This window comes from Fundulus heteroclitus, chromosome 16 (genome assembly GCF_011125445.2).
Source record: "Fundulus heteroclitus isolate FHET01 chromosome 16, MU-UCD_Fhet_4.1, whole genome shotgun sequence".
Lineage (NCBI taxonomy): Eukaryota > Metazoa > Chordata > Actinopteri > Cyprinodontiformes > Fundulidae > Fundulus > Fundulus heteroclitus.
In genome coordinates, this window is record NC_046376.1 from 18,423,389 (window position 1) to 18,440,254 (window position 16,866).

The following is a 16,866-nucleotide window of genomic DNA, read 5'->3' on the forward strand; positions in this document are numbered from 1 at the left end:
TTTCCGCTGTCACTTCATGCTTGCTCAGTATGAGGGATTGCTGCAAAGCCATGGACAATGCAGACAACATTTCCTGTAGCTCTACGCTTCTCCAAAAGTGAATGCTGCTTGTCGGGACTTTGATGCAATCAACTGGTTCCCTTATATAGGATTTTTTTTTTTACCAATCTGTATAATATGATTGAATCTGACTTTGTAAAGTGCCTTGATATGACATGTTTAATGAATTTGTGCAATATAAATAAACTGAATTGAATTGAATTAAGTGACTTGACATGGGCGCACAATAACTCAAGTTGTGAAAATTATGAACTGGTATTGTGATTGTGTACATTACATTATCCTGACTTAATCATTTATTTTTTGTGCTTTTTGTTTTTATCTACAGTAATGGCTTTATTTCGTATTTTCTAATTATATCCTGATTTTTCACAAAAATCAGACAAATGTCTTCCTATTTTACATCACTTGGGATTACTAAAGTTAAACAAGGATAAATAATGCTGGTCTCCCAGAGGTTAACCAGAACAAAAATGAAAGTGTTTGTGAAGATGCTGGCTGAAGTTGTCTCAGAGGAAGGGGCCATTACTTCGTCAATCCAAAAGCAACATAAAAAGCCAGAATGAAGACTAAGAATAAAACTGTCTGAAAATAAAAAGAAGGAAACTTTCAAGCCTGAGAACACCTTCCCAATTGTGAAGTACAGGGGTGGAAGTACATCATGTTGTAGGGGTATTTCCATGCAGAAGGGACTGGTGCAGCCCTAGATAGAGATAACATCACGAAGAAACATTATGTGAAATCACTGAACCAACATCTTAAGATCAGTCAAAAATGGTTAAGCTGATCGTAGAGCTTAGGCAAAAATGGATTAAAAAACAAATTATTTACGAGGTGACTGAAGGACAACAACATTTATCTTGGTGGCCTTCAAAAAGCCCTAATCTCAATTCCATTGCAAATCTACGGGCAGATTTGAAAAGGTAAGAGCATGCAGGTTGGACTACAAATCTGTCTTAGTTGCACCAGTCCAGAAAGAAGGACTTTCAAGCAAAATTTTGAAATTCAAATCAGCTTTATTTGCCAAGTTTGTGCACAGAAACAAGAAATTTGAATGTAGTTTCACTTTGTTATTAATGAAGGTGATATATATTTTTTTGTTGTTTTTTTCATGAGAAGCTTGTGGACAGTATGCAAAATGTTTGACTAAAGTCATGTGGTTTAAAAGGCAAAACTAGCAAATATTAAAGAAGTATGTAAACCTCTGACTCTTAAAGTTATAAAAATGTTCTAAAAATAATATTCTCATTGTTAATTCATTTAGCAAATAGAAATACTTCTTGTTATCCTAACTGATCTAATAAGGGAAGTACTTTTATAATTGTCATTTAATGTTAGACAGTGAGGATTAGAAATGTGTATTTTACAGAGTGTATGTAAAGATATGGTTTCAACTGTAAATTAATTTAGCCATGAATAAAGTTTAATGGGTTTTGGGACACATTCATGTTAAGTTGCATATTATTGAGGAAAGCAAAAGCCATGTTTCCCCACAGAGCTGCTAAATTTATTGTTTTTCTAAATGAGGGAACACTATTGTACTTTTCTACAATCTATTACAGAGGCTACACAGGGGCACAGTTTTTAATGACTTGTTGGAAGAAGGTCCTTGGTTCTGGCCAGGTACTCTGGCTTCTTCCCACATTCCAAAATCTTGACTTTTAGATCAATTGGACTCTCTCAATTGGCCTCGAGGATATGTGTGTGTGTGTGTGTGTGTGTGTGTGTGTGTCTATGTTGCCCTTTTATGGACTGGTGACCTGTTCAGGGTGTACCTTACCTCTCGCCCAGAGACTACTGCAACTATACTTTAGATTGAAGGTCTTGTTATAATCCCCCAATATTAAAAAGTCCTGACATCCTGCAGAGGAATCTTACCCCCAATTATCCAACTTGTATTTACAGTGTACAGATCTCCTGGGCTTTAGCTTCACCATCTTTAGGAAGCTGTAAAAGCAGACAGTAATGCTCTTACGAGGCTTGATCATGGCGTGCGGTGTGACAAAGGTCATAGTAGGGCATTAGAGTCGTATCTTCCTTTATTACCCAACTACCAGAATAAAAGTTGAGGGTTTAGAAAGCGTAGAAAGAACAAACGTGAGAATCAGACAAGGCAAAAGTGAAGAAAATGCAAATGAATGCACATTCAAATCTGTACTATTCAAATGATTCTTGGATATGCTCACAGCCTTTCTCATTTCATTCAAATATGTCCATGAACTTGAGGCAAATGTCACACTCCAGCCCCAGAGCTCCTGTGGACCAGTAAACTAGAAAAAATATTGTGTAACAACTTTCACAAACTTATTCAGATTCTGTTCTCTTTCAAAGATGTATATTAGGGATACAGTTTTAATCTCTACACAAGCTCTTAGACACAGATGAAAGAATATACATGTAGAATGTGTCTCTAAATGTGTTCAAACTGGCAGCTTTTCCCCCGATGTAAACAGAAGAGTATGTTGAAAAATGAAAATCATGTAGGGTGCAAGAACAAGCACCTTTGCTCAGGAGACATTTTCCATTAAAACTGCGGTGCACCAGCAGATCAAAGCGAGGATTATCCTTGCTCTGGATAGCCTGGCCGCTAGGATGTCGACCTCACTATTGGCAAGACTCCACTGAATACCAGTTGAACAATGAGTGTGTCAGACAGCTAAAAGAGGGGGAGGAGTGGAAGGAAAAACCAAAGAGGTGACAAACAGGGAAAGATGTAAAAGTAGGGACAGAAGGAAGCTGTACCGTTTGCATAGTGAAGGAGAGTGAGACGGGAGGTCGTTGGTTGGTGCACTGGAATGTGACGTCAGCAGCTTGTTGGATTGAGGTTCTGTGTCCTGCTGATTTTAATCCTAACTCATTAAGGAACTGAGAGCAAGTACCCGAGCAAGCTCTCAGGGGAAAACGGAGAAAGTGACTTGAAAAGGAAGGACTTCTGATTAAGTCTTCAGAGGGAGAAAAGTGGAGTTACTGCACAGCCCGAGAAACAGAAGAAGGAAGAAATCAAGCACTTTGATTTTCAGTCTCATGACTACGTTCATTCGTCGACATTTCTCGTGTTTGTCGTAAAGCTCTCTGCTTGCGCTGTTAACGTGTGGCCTGTCGAAGCATGCCCACCAACGGGATTAACAAGGCTCTAAAGCTGCAGTTTGGTCTAATTAACCATGAGAACCGCTACCTGACCGCTGAAGCATTTGGCTTCAAGGTGAACGCCTCTGGCATCAGCCTGAAGAAGAAACAAATTTGGACTTTAGAACAGGATGAGCAAGATGGTCAGGTTGTGTTCCTCCGAAGCCACTTAGGACGCTACCTTGCTTCGGACAAAGCTGGAAAGATCATATGCGGGGCAGAGAAGCCTGACCCCGAGTGTCGTTTCCTTGTTGTGCCCCAGTCTGATGGTCGCTGGGCACTGCAATCAGAACCTTACCAACGTTACTTTGGAGGGTCAGCGGACTATCTATCGTGCTTTGCCCAAGCCATTGGGGAACAAGAGCTATGGGCTGTTCATCTGGCTTTACACCCACAGGCGAGCCTGCTCAGTGTGGCACGGAAGCGTTATGCCCATCTGTCTGCCTCTGATGGAGAGATCTCAGTAGATAGCAATATCCCCTGGGGGGTGGACTCCCTGGTTACTTTGGTATACTTGGATGGAAAATACAGTCTGAAGACCTGCGATAGCCGCTTTCTCAGCAATGACGGCAAACTTGTGAAGGAGAACTCTAACACAACCAGCTTCACGCTAGAACTGAAGTCCGGGAAGCTGGCCTTTAAGGACTGCGATGGGAAATATCTTGCGCCGGTGGGCCCCACAGGAACCCTGCGCTCTGGCCGATGCTCGAAGCCCGGAAAAGATGAGCTCTTTGATTTGGAGGAGAGTCATCCACAAGTCGTCTTTCAGGCTGCTAATAAAAGATTTGTTTCCGTCAAGCAAGGTAATCAACTACTGAACGAAGTCAAGAAAAACCTGTTGCTTTCATTGAGCCATGACTAAATTTTATGTAATGCTAGATGTCTCAGTAATAAATCATGCAGAACCAGAAATTAAACTCAACTCAATGGTGGCAAATTTAGAAAAGTTAGAAAAATTAAGTTTGACAAGGAATGAGTCGATTAGTCGACAGTGAAAATGATAATAAGTTAAAAGTTAAATGTTTGTTTGTAATAATAATAATAATAATAATGTGGAAGATAATTCCAACATGGCTATTGCTGTAATTGTCCAGGCACAGTTAAAAAATACTGCCTGTTGTACAAAAATAATCCAAGAATAGTGTTTTGAAATTCTTAGATGATCAAGAAAGATTGGCTAGCTCAAACTTTGTGAAATTATGTAAACCGTTTTCAAAGCGTTAATATGTTCTGGTTTATTTCTGCTGTTGCACAAATGTAGCCTATTTGTTGACCCCTATATTAAGCAAGTTCAAGTGTCTTATTGAGTACAGTTTTATGCTCAGTTAGCTAAAAGATCCTTTGTAATTGCAGCTGTCAAACGCCAAAGCAACTTCGTTTGCTAGCACAAAGCTAACTTAGTATTTTGTATGTGTTGGATCCAGAGTGTTGGTAGCCATATTGTAGAGGTCACTGTGGTAATGGGCTTTGTCATTTTCACTGTGTGTCCCTTGAAGATTAAGCGGTGTGCAAACGACTCAAAGACTGATCTGAGCAGCAGGGGTGTCACTTACTACCATAGGCTCTGAGCCTTGAAGTCACACGCTTCTTTAAAACCAATTCAGTTCAGTTTATTTACGGTACATAGTGCCAATTCACATGTCGTCTCAAGGCACGCCATGTAAAGTTATTGAACTTAATAACTTAAAGACTGCTGTTGTGTCAAAAAACAGTGATTACAATATGATCTAGGTGTTACTGGGCATAGAACCTGATTGGGTTTCTACCCTGCACAAAGTGGTCTACTTTTTCTAATGTGAAAAGAAAAGGCAACAACTGTATTTTTTTCTGTTGCAGCTTTCAAGCCTTTGGGATTCAATTAAAACTTCAACCTTTATGGATGTTACAAGAAACAGTTTCACTTTTGGATTTGCAAACTTGCCCAATAATACAAATGCACCGAAGGGAATTTGTAGACAATTCGTCTTGCACCGGCATTATTATGCTTCTGAATAAAATTATGCCAAAAAAACAAACAAAAAACAAACAAAAAACAGAACTAACAGGGTAACAGTTCAGCAAACTGCCACTAAGTCTTCATTAAACAGGACAAGAATCTTTAATTTTCAACTGGCCTTGTTGCAGTTCCGTGTTTTGTAAGGCACAAGGTACTGAAAGCTGCTTAGTAGGCCCTACAGTGCAGATTTGCATTTCGCCACTCAGGGAATTACAGCATGCGACTGAACAGGAAGGGGCGGAGGGGAAGACTGAGGGGGATTAGCGTTGTAACGGGATTAAGAGAAAGGTTGAAGGATATTTCTGTGGCACCTAATTTATACCAGAGGCAGACACAGTTCAGTTACAGGCTATGTGTCTGCATTCACAAAACCTGACACACCCCAGCAGCCAGAGTATCTACATGTAGATTAGGTAGGCAACAATAAATTGGTTGCAAGTAGAGCATTTGAGTAAGTGAATGGTAAGATGGGTGCAAATTTGTTTTCGTTTTTGTGCACCATTGCTTTTGCATGCAAAACAGATTCTAAATTGATTTCATGAAATTTGTGGAAGAGCTATATTTCAGAAAACAAGGCAAAGGTAATGGATGGCTTGCAATTGGTTAATAACCACTTCCCAATAATTCTGTCTACAATTTGAAATTGGAAGTAGTCTTAATATATAATTTTATGATTGCAAAAAAAGAAAAAAAAAGAGGCAAAAACACCCAAAGATCACAAAGGGAAACAAAACAATCTGCTTTCCAAAATTAACCTAGTCCGTCTTTTTTATTTTAACACAAATAAGATTTCTCCTTATGAACTCTTCTATCAAGAAGGCATAAAAGTCCCTACTTATCGCGTGTAACGTCTTATATTTTTGCATAAATGTAAACTAATAGGAAACAACATTAGACTGTGTACAATTATGAAATTACCTCCTTCTAGACATGAGTCTCTCATATCCAAATATTCAAGGTGAAGCTCATAACTAGCAATTTAAACCACTAGATGTCACCAAACTGCACATAATTGACCTGTGAGATTTTTTTATTTTTTTTTAACAAAGGACTATAGAAGAAGCTTATACTATCACAGACCACTAAAAATTAAGAGGGGGATCTAAAAAAAAAGGTTTTACTTTTTACTGGAATTTAGGAAGACTTTCTGTATAAACTGGACAAGCTTGGATCTCCCAGCTGTTTTTGAAGGACAAACATGGAGGTAAAAGTTGAGAAGAAAGATGAGAAGATTCAACCAGTGGGTGTACCTGGGAGGGGTTAATGTATAATCTTTTTTTCCAATAAAGTTAATTATTTCACAGTTTATGTACTTATGTAATAAATTAAATTAAATGCTAGCATACAGCCATGGGCATTGCGAGACATACTGGGGGAGGAAAGGTCTGAATATAAATTAAGGTCCAGAACAAAACATCTTCCCATCCGCTCTGACCTGCTTTACTGTCCCTGCTAAAAAAAAAGAAGTATCCCTACAGCATGACGCCACCCCCCCACCACATTCAGATTCAGTTTATTTGCCATTTCCAGTATAAAAATCATATTGGAAAACAGATGCAAGTAGCTCAAGTGCACTATTTGAGATTTACACAGACAAAGGGATGAAAATTCAATCTAACATGGTGGAAGGAGCACATAAAAGGAAAAAATTAAAACTTATACTAAAACCTAAATAAATAAAATAAAACATAAAGCCAAAAGTGCTTTTAACAGTCATCGTATAGTCTTATTGTTTAAAATCATCACAACTTGAGGAAAGAAGCTTTTATTGTGGTGTGATGTCCCACATTTAATTACTTGATAGCGCCTTCCAGAAGGATGAGGTCCAAATAGGTCTCTGGCATGATGCCAGAATCATGATTTTGAAATATCTCTTCGGGCTACTTCAGGACCTTCACATGCCATATTTCTTAACATTTCCTATCTTTTTCAACATATTTTTAAACAGACTGATTCCCAATAAAATCTTATTTGCTAAAATGGTATTCTTCTGCACCAGATTCTTTAATCTTGTCTTAATATTTTCCTTCCAACAGTTAAACTGTGCTATTTTAAACAAATTCTTTATGCACTTTTTTGATTCATTGTCGAACGTTTAGTTGAAACTCGACTGGATAATTTACTTGGACAGAAGATATATCATAGGGCATGTGGACCAACCTCATGGACCTTGAAAGGCCACTGCAAACTAAAAGTAATCTTCATGGAAAACAATGCTTACCATGTTTAAATTATTTAAGAAGATTAAAAATATGAGCCCCATCATCTCAAAACATTTAACAAGTGTAAATAACAAATCTGTATGAGCTGTAGCAATAGGACAGTTTTGGATATTGTAGTAAATATGGCTTATATTTTTACTAAAGTATCTGCTGGAAATTAGGATGAGATACAAAATGCATCCAGAATGATGCTGCGCTTGTAATCCTTCTCCTAAGTAAAAAAAAATAAATACACCTTTGTTTTCAGGATTGAGTATTTCAGCCAATCAGGATGTGGAGACTGACATGGAGACTTTCCAGATGGAGATCGATAAGGAGAGCAAAAAGCCAATGTTCAGGACCAATGGAGGGTCCTACTGGACTCTAGTGACTCACGGAGAGATCCAGTCCACTGCCACAGAGGTGTAAGTAGACATTAAACCATTGAAAAGGAAGCTATCTAATGAGCGTTTAACTGTTGGAGAATGGTGCTGCACCACTGACCACTTGTAGCACTAGTGCTTCCCAACCCAATTTGAACAAATACAAGGCTTTATGCTTAAGTTATATAACACCCTATTTAACTTAATGTTTCTTTTACACATTTTCCATCAATATCACTTGTGCTTTTCCCCTGGCCCGTCCACCCTTTTTCCTTCCAGAGAGGTCAACACAATGTTTGACGTTGAGTGGCGAGGACACAGGGTAGCCCTCAAGGCCAGTAATGGAAAGTATGTGTGCACAAAGAAAAACGGGCAGCTCTCAGCGGTCAGCGATACAGTGGGTAAGTGCTTTTAGGCTATTCACTTGAGATTTTATATAGTGTTTGTCTGTAAAATGCTCACCACAGGCAGTCAACGTGCACAAGAGGAACAAAATGTACCATTCGTTGCAGGTGATGATGAATTACTTCTGATGAAACTCATCAACCGTCCAATGCTGATCCTTCGCGGAGAGAATGGCTTTGTGTGTCACCACAAGAACTCCAACACCCTCGACGCCAATCGATCGGTCTACGACATCTTCTCGTTGCTCTTTGATAACGGCGCCTATCACATTAAAAGTTAGTGTTTACTTCTCATTAAGTAGAAATGTGATTACTTTTGCCAGCAAAATTACAGCCAAACTGCAAAAGTTAAAGATGGAATGACCAAACTGCAGAAGTCAATTACTTGGAAGATGACATTTTTTATGAGCAAATCAGACTTATGCATCATTAGGAGAAATATATCCACCATTTATTTATTTTCTCTTTACTTCATTAGGTTTTATTGGTGTTTTCCCCCCATTCAAATTTTTAAAAGTCCCACCACAGCCTTTCATTTAGGCTGAAGTATGGATTTTGATAGGGTCTTTAATCCCCTTGCTTTTTCAACCCATCTGTTACAGATTTGCTGCAGTGCGTGGGATAATTTCCCTGCTGCTTGACCCAGTTTGGGCCAAGTTTCAATAGTCTGATAAACTCTTTGACATTTAAGTCTAAAATACCTTATGTAGAGTTGTTTATGCAATATGGTGTGGATATAAGGTGCCTAGGTCTTTTAGGAATAGAAAAAGCCCCAAATTTTACTCTTTAAAATGCTCTAATGCATGAAGTGTTTATGTCCATTTGCTGTGTTTAGTTTTCTTTAACCCTGACATCTCAGCTTTCCAAAGATCAATGCAGATGTCTTAAATCTTGTCCAGCAGCACACTTTGCAAACATGACCTATGCTGCCAAGTTCTGTTGTAACAGAAGAAATGTCATTCTGCCAACCCTTCCAAATAACCCCTTATTGAGTGTACTCTCACAAACTTTAACTTTTAAAATGGGTGCCCTAGAGACTTGGAGGTCATTGTTGTATTTTGTTTTCCATCTTCTGAGATTTGAATTTTGTTATTTCCTGAAATTCTATAGACCATCAACTCCTGAAAGTAGAGGCATCTTGATATTTCATCTTTTTGATTGGAGGACCATGATTTGCTTGGAAATTGCTTTAAAACATGGCAAAAAATGCCCAATGTCTATTCTCCATAGCCCAAGAAAATTGCCAGACATTTTGCTTTTACAGAGTAAAATATTACAGAGTATATGTTGTTCAGACTTACTGACGATAAGGTGCCTTTTATGTAGAGTTCTTGTCCGCAGCTCAACATCCTGAGTCCTATTAAAGCAGCATGAGCTTACATGTTTTTTTTCCTGTTAATTAGCATCTTTGCAGTTATTTTTGGACAATTTATGGGTTAAGTTTTTTTTTTACTGCTTAACTTCATGCAATTCTCTCCACAAATCATTCAAATTGTTAACACTTACTGTATCCCAACGGAAGCAGGGCACTTTGCGGGAAGAAGGAAGTTAGGTGATGCTTTAGACATATGCGCCTGCTTTAATTGTAACATTTCACATAAACCCTTTGGTTGGGTGTTAAATGTGTGGTGGCTTGGACCACTTCATGGTGTGGTGGGTACCATGCTGGTGCCTTATGGCTCTTGGGGTTGTGTGAAGATAGCTTAGGGCCAGGTGGGCCTAAAGGGTAGACTAACAGGCATTAACAGACATGATAACAGGAGAATCAAGTGAAGGAAAAAAAAAACTTGTACAGAGGCAAAGGGTGATAAATGACAAAAGAACTAAAAGAGCTTATTAAAGAAAATGTGGAGCCTCTGAGGCAGAATGAAGGCAGAGAAGCTGATGGAGACCAATTAATATGAATACAACTGAACTAAGACACAAAGAAACTATCAAACCAAGGGGAAAAAAACAGGAACATGGAGAAAAGAGAAACATAAGTGGTACCCAAAAACCCACATACCTGAAGAATGTGACAGTAACGTTGATTCCATCTAATTATTTTGTGGGGGGAAAAAAAACTTCATGCTATGGTAAACTTTTATTGTTATTATTATTTCATAAGTCACTGGTGCTGCACTCATTGGATTTAAATATTCATTTAAAATAAATGGAACTAATGTATTCTGTTTTATAATTTAAAATGTAGTTTTCAAAGATTATCAGAGCCCATGGGAACTCATATTTAACTGCTAAGAATTTGTAATCTCTCCTTGGTGTAATAACATGAAGTGACAAAAGGCCTATCTCTCTAAGTCATTCTAGTCTGACAACCCCAAAGCACTACACACTACAATCAGTCATTCACACCCTGATGGTGGTGAGCTATGTTAGTAGCTACAGCTGCCCTGGGGCAGGCTGCTATAAAGCGGTGTCACCGGGCCCTCTGACCACCATCAGAAGGCAATGCGGGTGAAGTGTCTTGCACCAAGGACACAACGACTGAGACAGTTGGAGCTGGGGATTGAACCGGCAACCCACCAATTGCAGGGCAAACTCGAATAGACAAGAGCACATGCCATTCAAGGAAGTTACATAAGTTTTGGTCTCCATAAATAAAGAAATAGCGACAAAAAAGCTACAACTCACCCAATATCCACCATCCCAGCAGCGGACGTTTACAAAAACAATTGAAATATGTCAAACATGGATAGATGACTACTGCACTTTATTTTATCACCACACAGATAAAAGGAGGAGCATCTTGGGTGTCACAGTCTCCACAACCACTATGGGATGCAATCTATATGCTGATTGTTCATTAAACTCAAAATTAGTGTAACTGTATAATTTTAGTGTAATATTGACCACTTTCAGTTTGACGGCCCGTTATACTGAAATGCTCTGGCGAGGTCCCTGGAAAGGGATTTGTGTAAACATAAACATAAATGTGTGATGTTTTTTCTGTTTCTACCAGGACTAGCACTAAAATTATGCACTATCGTCAAGTGAGGGTAATATTGATCTTTACTGCAGCAAACACTTTCTCTGGTGTGAAATAAAGGGGCAATACGTGGAAAATATGTGGAAATAACCTTTATCAAAATGCTAGCATGATCATTTCTACCTTTTATAATTAAAGAATTTATTGGACAATTTACTTACTTATTTTTTTAATCTTTGCACAGGTGTGAATGGGAAGTTCTGGTACATCTCAAGCAGTGGCCTCGTCTGCTCTGATGGAGAAAAAGCAGAGGACTTTTTCCTTGAGTTTCCGGAACATGGACGCGTTGCCATTAAGGGCTCCAATGGCAAGTACCTTCGTGGAGACCAGGGAGGCACGCTGATGTGTGACGGTGTATCTGTTGATGCATCGTCTCTTTGGGAATACTGATCCATTCATACTCGGTCCAAAAAAAGGGCCTGTGTTTCAGGTGCAAAACCCACTTTGACCAAATCAAATGACATGGACTGACATCATAACCTGCCTATTTTTGTACTAGGTATCAAATCCCATGCTTTTTGATGTTTGTTTGTTTTTTTTATGGGAAAGAAGTGAATAATTTAGAAAAGGTGTGTGAGTCTTTTTTCTCGTGAATTGTAGATGGGGTTTTTTTTTCTTTGGAATGACAACAAATGCCAACATCAAATGAAACATGCTGTGTTGAAATGTGAAATTTGATAACTAAGTTATAGATCAATGGCTGTCCCAATTTTATTTATTTTTGCCTATATTTATTTAATATGTGTATAAAAGTACCAACATTTGATGCTCACTGATTTTAGAGACAGAAGTGTTTCATTGCAATCCATTTGATATCATTTATCATTAGGCTGTTCAGAAAACTGACACATGAATGCAAAAATAAAAACTTAATCATATTTATTGCTGCTACTTTCCACAAACCAAAACAATGGATGTTTCAAAGGATTTAAAAAACACAGACCAAACCTAAGGCAGAGAGGAACAGTTCTTATCAACGTTAACCAAACACTTTATATGATAAACAAAAATATATGTTTTTTTGTCATTTATGTAAAAAGCTAAACTTTTAGGTGTGAATATTTATTTGTTTTTATTTATTAATAATAAGCAATTTTCCTACTTGCATTGCTCTGAGTAGAACCGTTTGGTTACTGAAGCACCGTTTGAGTAAATCAGCAAATGGCTGCATCAGTGGTGCTTTGATTTGTCTTAATGGCTCATGTACAGCTTACATGAAAGAGAGATAAATCGTGAATGAAGCAGAGATGATAAAATTACTCTAAAGACCTCAGCAGTGCTGTATGCATAAAGTAAATCTACACATTGCTAACTATGCTGCAAAAACAACATGTTGCACGCTTGGGGAAACAATGCAGGACCAGAAACATCATACGGATACATCAGCAACAAAGAAGAAACCACAAAGTAGCACATTTAAATGACTTTTTACGTCTTGCTGAGAACTCAGAAAGTGCTTCTCTGGTGTTCTGCCTTAATTCACAATACACTCTAGATCCCTTTGTACCAGTCTTTTGTGTTGAAAGATGTGTAGTAGGATAAGTACAAATAATGGTTTATGATGACAGATATTTTTTTTATAAAACCCTGCAAAATGGCTTAAGGAAGGATCAGAGAAAATTTTAAGCCTGAAATGGGAATAAAATTTAAAAATCTAGGAAGTTTGAAAATAAATAGATTTTTAGGTAGCCTAGAACCAAATGGGAGAATTGACTGGTCCCAGCCATATTGAGTTAAAAAAAAACAACAACTATACTTTATGTATCTTTAATAATGTTTGATAACCATGCTCCCAGAACTGAGGGGCTATCCGAGCCAAGAGCCTCCAAATAACATCAATCATTCTTATCTTCTCAGCAGCTCTTTAAACAAGCACACCCTTTGAAAACATGATAAATAGCTTCCCGTTGACCCATGACAGAAATGGCCTAGTGTTCTGACTAAGAATGAACTGAGCTTATTACCTATTATTGAGCACTAAACACATTACAAGTAGCAAACTAGAATTAGATGGTGAACACACAGGACAACTTAAAACCATGTAAAATATTTGTCAACTCTCCTAAGGATAGAACTGAATTCACTGTGGTTTTTCATGTGTGTAATCTGCAATTAAAAAACATGACTTTTGGCAGCAAGCTCTAAATCGCTTGGCTAATCATGCAACCTTGTATTAGCTCGACCGAAAACTTATTGTCTTGTTTTAGAGAGCATTTAATATGTTAATGGATACTTTCTCTTTTATTGTCTTTGTTTTCTGATATAATTTTCAAAATGTTGACAATAAAACTTGGTTACAAAATATCTGAGTTGTTCAACAACATTATTGGTTTGCCTACCAGCTTGGCAAGGTGTCACTGGATGACAAATTTTAGACCCCTTCCCTCTTGCAAAATCAAAATGATTTCAGACAGGCTCATTGAGATGTTCAAATCTCAGGATAATGTTTTACAACCAAACTTTGCTTTAAACTTTTGATGAGTTCCTTGGTTTGATTAGATTACAGACAGGTGAACTTTATTTACTAATTGTGTAATTGTGCAATTCAAGGCAGCAAAAACATGTTTATATCCATTTTAGTCATGCACAATTACGATCCACTTTCTGTTGATTTATAACAATAATTGAATAAAATCTAATTAAGTTTGCTGTTGCTACCTGACAAAATGTAAAAAAAAAAGATCAATGAGTATGAATACATTTTGAATGGTACTCTATGGAGTCGTCTCCAAACACGTTGGAGTAAATCAGTGTACAGTGAGAAAGATCAATAAAAGTGAAAAATGTTTCATACGTTTGTCAATATTCCAAGGAATATATATATAATCCAGAAAATTCATCCTGATGTCAGATTGCTCTGAGAAACTCAAAGCCCAAGAACTTTATTGCAGACTCAACATTCCTTAGTTTGCATGCCAAATATAAAAGCTCATGAAAATCAGACTAAATAACTATGTTTTGATTTGAGAGGGCTTAATGAGCACGTTTTAGGTGGTCCAGTCAAAGGCCAGACCTCAGCCCAGTTAAAAAGCTTTGGTGTAACCTCAATAGCAGTTCAGTAGTTGTTCTACAACCTTCAGTGAACTAAAACAACAGTGTAAGGAAGAGTGGATAAAAACTTGTCGTGGTAATTGGCTATGAAAGGAAGTGCAGATGGCAACAGAATGCTTTAATAAAATAAAGTAATTTTCATTGGTGTGACACGAGGAAAACAGGACACAGAGCAAGGCCAGGGAACCAAAAAATAAAAAATATAAAAACAGAGTTCAGGTGATGGCGGAGATTAAGCCCAGGAAGGCGCAGTAGAGATAGGCCAGGAAGCCATGGAACATTCCCTAGAGGTTGACCAGTGGGGAGCAAACCTTTTCAGGAGGTCGGCTGGGTGACAGGAAAGACCCCAGGAGAGTATAGTAAGCAGGTCACATGGGAGGCATGGGGGACCCTTGGAAAACTCTGTCAGGATATGGCCAAGTCACGCTGATGACTCTTGGCTGGGATGGGAGAATTCAAGGAGTAGCTCAGGGGATTGGTGCACAAGACGCTGGAGTTCCCAGTGGAACCCAGGAGGCTGGTCTACTGGACGCTGGAACCCACAAAGGAATTTGAGGGAAGGGAACACACAGTGGAGCTCTGGAGAATGCCGGAGGAACTGTTGTAACCCTCAGCAGTGGAACCACTGGAACCCCCTGACAGAACTCCGGTAGAGCAGCATGGAAGTCTGGAGAACTCTCAACAGAGCTTTGGAGATGGAGGCAGAGGTGAGCTCACTTAGACTCCCTTGTCATAGAACCAGGGAACACGAACACGAGGGGGGTCCACCCAGATACCCTCATCGTAGAACTCATGAACAGGATTGTGACGCTGGAGCAGAGTTTAAAAAGACACCATCTGCACCTCCTTCCAACAGGAGGTGCAGATGGTGATGATGACAATAACGGAGCTAGGTGTTTTAAAGAGGATGATAGAGATGATGGTGATGACAGAGCCAGATGTGTAAATAACAACAATGAGGATGACGAGGACGACGACGACAACGACGACAACGACGACGACGACGATGATGATGATGATGATGATGATGGAGCCAGGAGCATAAATGGTGACTATAGAGATGATGATGATGATGGTGATGGGGCCATGGGTGTAGATGGGGACAAAGAAGATGATGATGACTGAGCAGGAGGTGTAGATGGTGACAATGGTGACGGAGCCAGGGGTGTAGACGATGGCACAGAGGCTAAAGGTTGCACAGCGAGTCTCTGATGTTGAAGCTGTGGAGGTAAGAAATGTTGCAGCTAATAGAAAGTGCTAAAGACAAGCCTGGATTTGATTCAGTTTAGTTCGTTATTGACCTAGAAGCAGAAATTTTGTGCACAGAAGGAGTCAAATAATAATCCACACGTTAAAACAATTTCCACATTTAATGATAACATATCAACAACGATTAAGAATAGAACATCTAAAGAGCTAAACATTCTAAAATGTGCCAAGCTAGCTCAACGTTGGTTAAGAGCTTTAATTGACTTAGAACAATATAACTTTTAAACCAATTGCACCTCATAGCTGACTTGACGGGAGGAGAACAAATTCCTCTAAAGGGGGTTGGTCTGTACTGCTGATGCTCAGAGGTATTAATGAAGCGAATGAAATCTCAAAAGAAATATCTAAATGGAGGACATTAGCAAAAGAGAAGAAAACAGGGACACAAAAGAAACCCACAAACACCTAAAGAATCATAACACAACTTGCCCACAATTTTGTGAAAGACTGATACATTCATGCAGATAATGACGTCATCAGGTTATGGCTGCCAAAAGTGCTTATGCAGGCACCCAAACTGAATTACACTTAATGTATTTAATTATTTCCCAAAAATATGTCGTTAGCCATGGCTGTGGCTGACTGGTATAATTTTTCTATTAACCACACTAGATGGCAATGTGCACCTGTTGCTTATATTGTAGTGTAGCAGCTGTGAAACTAACCTGTGCTGCTGTAGTTAACACAGGGGTTTAACATGGAATAACATAATAACAAGACCTTGTTCTCCCCGAACATTGCCAGCCTTTCTTTCTAGCATCAAAAGCAACAGAAACAACGATTGTTAGAATCCTGCTATTACACTATTATATTTCTTGTATTGATAACCAGTGTCCTTATATGTCTGGTTACCTGACTTGATTTACTACATAGTTTTCATACAGCTAAGAAAATTTCTAACGGTAACCTTTACTCCGAATATCACAAAGCAAAGAGACAGTAGAGTATTTATGGTAAAAATCCATGAATTCACGAGAAAGGTCTTCATGCACACTGACATTGTGTTAAAGGATTTGGTTTCAATTAGGCTTTCTAAGGCTCAGCATAGAGTGCTAGACTCCATAAATGTCACTGGCATTGTTTTATAGCTCTTTGTGCTGTACTTTCATTTTGACTGGGTTAGCCTACAGCCAGTGTTGCACTGGACAACTAACATAACATTAAAACTGTTATTTGTTCAAAAGAATATATAAAAGCAAAAAAGGTAAACGCCATATATATAACAGAGACTATGACAGTGACTAAGTGTCTACTCAATGGCCTTTTTTCTGTAATGGAAAGGGGAGGCATTAAAACATAAAAAGTGCAATTACGTACAGTCCCAAGTGAAAGTAAATTGTTAATTTACTTTCACTAAAATGTTTCATGTTTTGTCCCAGTACAAACCTCA

The 16,866-nt window shown here is 38.5% G+C and overlaps 1 protein-coding gene across 1 annotated transcript; it reads left to right on the top strand.

Annotated features, from left to right (window-relative positions):
- The first annotated feature begins 2,772 nt into the window (after window positions 1-2,772).
- Window positions 2,773-13,460, top strand: fscn2a (fascin actin-bundling protein 2a, retinal). The gene is made up of 5 exons (XM_012876911.3): window positions 2,773-3,989; window positions 7,652-7,808; window positions 8,046-8,167; window positions 8,279-8,446; window positions 11,341-13,460. Exons 1-5 carry the CDS (start codon window positions 3,167-3,169, stop codon window positions 11,544-11,546), a joined length of 1,476 nt encoding a protein of 491 aa, XP_012732365.1. The 5' UTR covers window positions 2,773-3,166; the 3' UTR covers window positions 11,547-13,460.
- Window positions 13,461-16,866: the final 3,406 nt, after the last annotated feature.